Raw genomic sequence first — 8,563 nt, 5'->3', positions numbered from 1 at the left:
AGGGAGGGGTGAGTACACAGACGGACAGAAACCATGACAACCTACAAATAATAACACAACCGGGGACGAGTCGTGACAGTACCCCCCCTCGAGGGACGGCTCCCGATGTCCCAAAAACCAAAACCCCCACGCGGAGAGCGGGGGGTCGGGGGGGGAAGCGCAACAGTCCAACTGACCTCACTGGTCTGTGCCAAAGTCTGAACCGCAATTGGCGGCAACTCTGGAACATAACCGCAATCGGCAGCAACTCGGGGACATGAACCGCAATCGGCGGCAACTCGGGGACATGAACCGCATTCGGCGGGAACTCGGGGACATGAACCGCAATCGGCGGCAACTCCTGGACATGAACCGCAATCAGCAGCAACTCGGGGACATGAACCGCAAACGGCGGCAACTCGGGGACATCAACCGCAAACGGCGGCAACTCGGGGGCAGAATCGCAAACGGCGGCAACTCAGGGACGGAACCGCAAAAGGTGGCAACACGGAAAGCAGAGCCGCGCACTGCGGCAAACGGAGAGTCTGAACTGCAAACGGTGGCATACGGAAAGTCAGAGCCGCAATCGGCGGCATTTGGAATTCCGGACCGCGATCAGTGGCATTCGGAAGGCGGAGCTGATGCAGCAGCAAGAGCCGCCACGCACCGCAGCAGTGGGAGTGGGGCCAGGGACGATCGCGGGTCCGGCGCAGCTGGCTTGAAATCTGGCAACGCCCGCGGGTCCTGCGATGCTGGGGTGGAGACCGATGGCGGCCGCGAGTCTGATGGCACCGGGAGGCTCTCCAATGGCGGCCGAGGGTCCGGCGTCGCGGGATCGAAGTCCGATGGCGGCCGCGGAGCCCATGGCACTGGAACAAGCTCGGACAATGGACGAGGATCGGGCGTCGCGGACGAGAGCTGGTGGTGGTGGAGGGTCCAAGCGTTGGTCGCTGTAGTGGTCAGATCATTCTGTCATGGATCGGAATGGAGCAGGGTGACTAAGTGCAGCTTGGACCACGGTTTATTGAAGAGAACAAACTAACAGACTCGGCAAACTGACATTACTTAACAAAACAATAACTAGACTGACTGACCGGGACGTGAGACAAGAAAACAACAGAACATGACGACAACAAGATATTACGACAACAATGATCCAACAGGGAGTGACACGCAGACATGACTTAAATACAAGACAGGTAACGAGAGGCAGGTGACTGTGATTAGTACATGGATTGTGAGTTGACACAGGAAGGGAGGGGCGAGTACACAGATGGACAGAAACCATGACAACCTACATATAATGACACAACCGGGGACGAGTCATCACAGTTTGCCAAGTCTGTTAGTTTGTGCTCTTCAATAAACCCTGGTCCAAGCTGCACTTGGTCGCCCTGCTCCTTCCAATCCGTGACAGAATGTTACATTTCAAAAATAAATCTGGATTCTTCAATTTAAACAATTACGTTTGATTTAAAAAATTCATACAAAATCCAACTTTTGTTATCCCAAAATCTAGTTTACTTCTAGGGCACAGTAGACCACCACCCTAGACATCTAACCTAAGTACTCTCACACAAACCTGGTGTATTTCAAAATAAATCTTCTCTGAATTGTGTGATTACAACCTTTACAAAATTAAACTTTTGTTATCCCTCAATTAGACCAGGACTTCAGTGCTCTGCTGCTTGCATGCTCACCAACACGGTACCCATTCCCATGCACACTTCACCGCAGTTCTCCAGAAGCTCCACTGGCTCCTTGTAACTCAACGCATCCATTTTAAAGTCCTCCTCCTCACCCACAAAGCCCTGTACAACCAGGCTCCTTACTAATTCTCCAACCTGCTCCATCACGACACTCCTTCCCATACCCTCTGCTCCTCATGCTGCTAACATCTCTGTCTCCACCTCTCAGAACCGAGCACCGGACCTAGGCTGACAGAGCCTTCTACATATCTGCTACATAATGTATTGCTTAAATATACTACATCTCTTAGTGTTAATCTGTAAAAGTATGCAATTCTTCTTTTTGGCTGTAGTTTGTAGAAGTCTCATTGTAAAGTTTCGTTGAGTCTCATGCAAAGTGCTTAAATACAATTTATTATTTTTATGGTTTCCCTTTTTATTGTGGTATAAAAGTGTATTTCTAAAAAAAGAATAAATGTGCTCTGCGCACACAACAGAAACACTTTGCTTAAAACTACCCCTAATAATGCAACAGAAAAACTTCCTCTCTAATTGGCTCATGAATTTTGTTGAGGTTTTGGGTGTGGTTGGTAAAATGACACTGAGGGCTTGCCTTTTTTCAAAAGAACAATGGACAGGATTGGTTAAACTCATTCAAATGCAGGACTCATTCCCGTCATACCAAAGCCAGGTGTTACTTTCAGAAATGGAAAACCTTGAATTTGCCAACATGACACCCAATAGAGAAATATTTTGCAAACAGTACGCCCTGTTTTTGCCCCTGCATGAGAAGGCACACATACCAAACATTGGCGCTGTGCTCTGAGTCACTGGTGATGAAGGCTAGCTGATGGTGTCATTCAGGTTGGTTGACTTTGCCTCCACTCAGTTACCCTGTACTCGACATGTTAATGTCACTATAATCTCATAAACATTATGAAAATGTATATTATAAAATGCATATAAAATGCATATACACTCTCGTGTGCTTTAAAAATGAATAAAACATGGTCAATGTCTTTATTATCCTATCCATCCATTTTACTGGACAGCTGTAGCCTCTCTCAGGTGGGCACAAGCAACACAGCTTGGACTAGTCGCCAATCAGTCTTAGATAACATATTGAGATTTACACATTGAGAGAGAGAGAGAGAGAGAGAGAGAGAGAGAGAGAGAGAGAGAGAGAGAGAGAGAGAGAGAGAGAGAGAGAGAGAAAGAGAGCTACCTGATTTCTGACTTTCAGTGGGGCAGTGGGGTATATGTTGCTTGGAAAAGGACAAAACATGCAACAGGTTCCAACACGCCTGTCAAGGAATGTCTACCTCACTCGGGACGCTAGAGTTCTGTAAAGTTGGAACAATCTTTTTACAATATAAACTTGTATAATTTTGCCAAAGAACAACAACTTTTACTTAAATGCATGTCATATTTTTATAATGTAAACTTGTGTAGTTTAGAATGGGTTTCAGTATAGTTCTATGCTTCTGGCCAATCAGCTACTCCCAGACAATGTGATGTACATATGTGGGAGGAGAAACTTTACCTGGGGAGATGAGAAACACTTCCTCCTCCACCCTGTCTGTTTCAGGTGAGAGGGGAGTGTGACAGACAATAACTGCAAATATTCTGTGAAACTTTCGATCGAGGAATCTCTTCTGGTGGTGAGAAGGTAAAGTCTGCGTGTACTGTTGTTTTCTGTGGATGCTAAATTTCTGTTTTCTTCACGCTTAAGCCTGGGATCCATAAATCGTAAGTTAATTTCCTGTATGTTTTTACAAAATATGATAATTCCATTTACAAATGAATGAATAAATAATATTCAAAAACAAATCTAACAGGAAAAGCGTTGGCCATATCTCGACTAGATGTCTCTGCTGAGGATTAAAACATAATGTAGCCACAACAGAAGGGAGAATTCACACATGCACTCTCTCTGTCCCATTGCCTTCTATGCACTACTATGTTGTTACATTTACTATAATGTTACATTTTGGGTGTTGAAGTTGATTCCATTTAACCACAAGCGTTGTCAATTGCCCATTGCTTGGTTATACCTTCACATTGTCCACTCGCGCTGCTACTTATTCACTCACAACGTTAAGATGCTTTTTCTGGATGTGTAGTCAACGTGAAAGCTTTTACATCTTGATGTAGGAAACACCCCCGCACTTGCTGGTGCGGTGTGGTGGTGGTTTCTTCGCTCCTTTATTCCTTTTTGCAAGTGGGCGGTACCGGCTGGACTGTTGAAGCTTCAGCAAATAGGCACTGCAGCATTCCATCAAATACGAAATAATATTGTTTATAAAATAGGATTCTTAATTGATGTTTCCAACGACAAAATAGGTGAATTTCAGACACGCCAAATCATATCTTCTGGAGGGTTTGGTTTTGTATTTGCCAGTATTCCTGTATTTATTTACTTTAAAATAATATTTATGAACCCCCAACACATGAATGAATGAATGAATGAATGAATGAATGAATGAATTAATTAATTAATGAAATAATTACAAAGCTTCAAGTAGTGTTACTATTCTACTTTGTGAATAGGGCAAATTCTGCCACGATGGGAATTCTTTTTCATATTATTTCCATTGCTACATTTCCCGATGTTATTATTATTATTATTATTATTATTATTATTATTATTATTATTATGACCGTCATTATTTTTCAACGTTAGTTGTTTGGCAGCATTGTATTGTGATTGGTGGCACCCCATCATGTGTGTCTCAGCAACAACGCAGGCGGTTACAAACCTGTGAGCACACACACAAATTACACACGACAGTTGAGGAATAGATCTGGTTGGGGTCTTTACCGTAAAGCTAAGAAGCTGATATGCGTAATGGAATGCCAAATGGTTGGGGGTTTAATTTTCCCAGAAACGGAGGATACTGGTAAGAACGCTTTTTTTTTTTTTTGCGTCTTTAATATTTGTGCGTGTGTCGTCACACACGTTTGGTTTAATACGCGTGTACATGTGATTCGTTAGTTTTAGGTAACTCATTATAGTTCCATCTATCTTGAGGACTCATCAACATCATCAACACTAATACTGAACAGATGCTCCTATCAACCGGTGCCCCGCATGCATTATGCCTTACAAATATATACATTTATTTAGGGTAACATTATTCTGTTTGACAAAATAGATAATGAGTTGGTAATATTTATAACATGGTGCTATACAGTGGTAGCGAACACAGCATGAGTCCATTCAATGAGATGAAGTACCAGTATTGATTCTTCATAGCAACTCCTTCGGGAAAGTGGTCCACCTCAGATCTTGTTTTGTTAAGTCGGTGCTGGATCCATACGTCTACAGCAGGCATGTCCAAAATCCGGCTCCCGGTCAGATTTCATATGGCCCGCAGCTTCGATCTAATAATGGATTATTTATGGCCCGCCTGCCCTGTCAAACTGAATAAAACAAAAATCATGACACTTGAAACTGTAATTCCTCCTATTACCATAAGGTGGCAGCACCACCCCTCTCCGCTCATTTTTGCCATGGCAATTGCAAAGAAAACGTGAAAAGTTGACATTGACGGCCGTCGCTTTCAAGAGAAATGAGAATTACATGACTTCTTCACCGAAAATCAAGGCAATTGTTTGTCTAATTTGTAAAGACAAATTTGTTAATGGATTTCCACCTAAAGAGACACCATCAGACTCAACATACGACAAGCTAACAGGGAGTGACCACGCTGATAAAGTGAAGCAGCTCCAAGATGAACTGGCATCACAACAGCAATTCATCACGTGTCACAAAAAAGGTTGGGGAACCCTGCTCTCGTTTGGCTTATTCATTATTTAATTTGAACGATTTTAATTAAAATCTCATATTAGCAGTCTTGGGGCCGTGTGGCGGTGAATTTATGTTATAGTTATTTGATAGATTTTATTTCGTGTAGCAACTTGTATATACTCGTTTTTTATCGTTACAGTTCAGTAGTTGTTGGCTCGTTGAACTCTTGTTTTGTTAAATAAAGAGCCACTTACCAAATCCACGTCTTTCCTTGTACTTTGTTAACGCTATAATATACTAGTTATATACTAGATCTGTGGAATAACGACGAGGCTGACGTCAGGACGCACGCGCGGCGTTGTTGACAAAGGACGAGGAATTTGATCGACGGATTTAATGATTTGGGGTGACACAGATGGTTTGATAATATTATTGCTTATATAATAGTTATTTGATATATAATTTATATATGGAATATTTTGAAGTGCAAGTCAGCGGCGCGCACCCAGCCGGCATTGTTGACATAAAGGACGATCGATGGATTTAATGATTTGGAGTGACACAGATGGTTTGATAATATTATTGCTTACATAATAGTTATTTGATATATAATTTATATATCTTTATATGGGCCTGTGGAATATTTTTAAGTGCAACCGCCGTCAGCGGCGCACACCAGGCCATTGTTGACATAAAGGACGATCGATGGATTTAATGAATTGGAGTGACACAGATGGTTTTATAAACGTGTTATTTATGTAATCGTTTTTTGAATAACTCTGAATGTTACGTCAGGCCCGTTCTCAGCTCTTCGCTTGTGTTTATGTCACGTTAGCATACCTATCGTTTTAGTCTGTTGTTGCTCGTTCATGTCTGTTCTTGGTGTTGGATTTTGATGAATACATTTCCCCCAAAATGTGATTTATACTCCGGAGCGACTTATATATGTTTTTTTTACGTTGTTGTGCATTTTATGGCTAATGCGACCTATATTCCGGAGCGACTTTTAGTCCGAAAAATACAGTAATATAGCCACAGTGTTTGAACACTTAAACAGCGACATAAAGACAGAGAGCAGTTCTGTCTAACGGCATAGCCTGTCAACATGGGCACCCGTGTGATTACGCAATCCTCAGAGGAGGCTAGACAGAAAGTTGGTTCCTCCGAGCGAATCGTCTTCGGTTTTAAAATAAGTATAAAAATTCAGCAATTTTGGTTCAAAATGATACAAAACTATTGAAATTAAAAGGAAAATGCCTATAATAAAAATAATTGATTTTTTTCCCCCCTTTTCATGATGGCAGGGGAGGCGTAGCTCTTCTCTGACCGCACGTCCCTGAATATTAAATATTACGAAGTGGCCATGTTAATACTGTTGATGTTATGAACCTGTAGACATGACACAAACGATTACTTCCTGAAAAATATTGTAAATGACAAGAGCAAAATTCACTTGTTTTAAGTTTTAATAATAACAGACAACTTTGCATAACTTTTAACCTGTTTAAAATGTTCATGAGGCAAAAATAATTTTAAACTCTTGTAAATTTAAGGTATTTCATACATTTTGTTCAATGTTATCTGACTCTTCAGATATGAATGAAAGGCAGAATTTGTGTTTTTAGAGTTGTTCACATCTGCCTGAGTGGCTTATATTTGGTTATTTTGTCATTTAAAAAATAAAGACAATTGGGACAATGAAATTAGTTTCATAACAATGTGTATTTGCATGAAATTTCTGTAGTTAAAAAATGTCCAAAAAAACTATTGGCCCCCAGGCCCCATCACTTTATCAAATCTGGCCCTCCTTGCCTAAAGTTTGGACACCCCTGGTCTACAGCCTCAGATTTGGTCGTCCCGCTTCATGTGGGAGAGGAATGGGGTGGAGAGAAGAAAAGCAGTACTAAAACAGCAACCAGCGTAAAAGTAAGTAAGTAAGTGTAAAAGTAAGTATTAGGTCAATATTTAAATATTTGTACTGCGGTTGCTGCTCAAATTTACTCGATGGATCATTTCAGAGTAGTGGAGTCGGAATAGAAAATCTTTTTTAACCTTCTTGTTTATTTTATTTTCGTAGTCTCCAAAAAACCTGTTGCGTGTTGCAAACATAGATTTTGGATGGATGTTGGCAAGATGGAAACGTGCTCAGCTAAGTAATGCAATATTTTATGAGTAAGTAACAAAACCTTTAAGTCACTAAGCAAGTGTATTGGGACGTAAGTAAGTTGGCCAGTATCAATAAAACTTTCTTTTCCTTGTGCCGATCCAGCATTTTTTACTAGCTGCAGGATTTTTATCCCAGAGATGGGAAGACCAGGAAGTAGCGCTTAGGGTGGCCGGGGTGAGATGTATACAAATGCTGAACAATAATCTCCGCTTCATTAGTGGATAGGATTGGTTGTATTTTAGTGAGATTGCATACATTAAAAAGTCTTAATAATATTCTTTAGTAAGCTCAGAATTTGTCTGCCTGCCTCTCCATCAAATCAACCAAACCTGCATTACACCAAATGAACTAAACCTTGACCTTGCTTTTAGCTAATCCAAAATTTTGCCTACTTTTGATTACCAAATTGCCAGAAGCGCCAGTGCAATATAACAGGCTCAAATGCCTATCAAGGCCTAGTGCAGTCTACCAAATTCACAAACATGCCCCAGCATGAACATTAAGCAACACGAGCCGCCAAACACGGTAAACTAGACCAGCCCCGACATTTTAACCCCGACTGTCTGTCTACAAAAATAGGTCACATTAACTTAATTAATTGTTAAGTAATATTCAAATGTAAACTGGTTCCATGCAAATGTATTGTGTACTTAATCATGCAACAAATTAATAAACTCATCCAATATTGAACCTCATGACTCTATCAGTCATTCAGATTTGTTCTCTTCATAGAGCATTTGTCAACTACATCTCCTACCCTTTGCACACTACTGAGTAAACTCCCTTTGCCATCGACAAATATACAAAATTAATTAGGGCTTTTGACTGAAGGAATGAGGCACTGCTACCTTTCTCTTTCTCATTAAGAAAATGTTGGGAAAGCAAAAATAAAGCCATACTTTTTATTGAGCAAATTTAATCTTGAAACGTTTTGGGCATGTTTTTCAAGTCCCTTAACAATACACAGTGATCCCTCGC

At 41.1% G+C, this 8,563-nt stretch overlaps 1 protein-coding gene across 13 annotated transcripts in view; it reads left to right on the top strand.

The window, feature by feature from the left end:
- The first annotated feature begins 3,175 nt into the window (after positions 1 to 3,175).
- The window catches only part of ano1a (anoctamin 1, calcium activated chloride channel a), a 199,174-nt gene continuing 193,786 nt past the window's right edge, over positions 3,176 to 8,563 (top strand). For 2 of the 13 annotated variants that reach the window (XM_068650428.1, XM_068650427.1), the window contains exon 1: positions 4,397 to 4,567. In XM_068650428.1, the coding sequence (XP_068506529.1) occupies positions 4,516 to 4,567 (52 nt within the window). In that variant the 5' untranslated portion in view covers positions 4,397 to 4,515. Of the gene's footprint in view, positions 3,337 to 3,399; positions 3,417 to 4,336; positions 4,568 to 8,563 lie in introns of those variants that run through there. The other 11 variants (XM_068650433.1, XM_068650432.1, XM_049717415.2 and 8 more) reach the window with 9 other exon arrangements.

Source organism: Syngnathus scovelli, chromosome 4 (assembly GCF_024217435.2).
Source record: "Syngnathus scovelli strain Florida chromosome 4, RoL_Ssco_1.2, whole genome shotgun sequence".
Classification (NCBI taxonomy): Eukaryota; Metazoa; Chordata; class Actinopteri; order Syngnathiformes; family Syngnathidae; genus Syngnathus; species Syngnathus scovelli.
The sequence above is the reverse complement of the archived record's forward strand: the minus strand, read 5'-3'. Positions and strand labels throughout refer to the sequence as shown.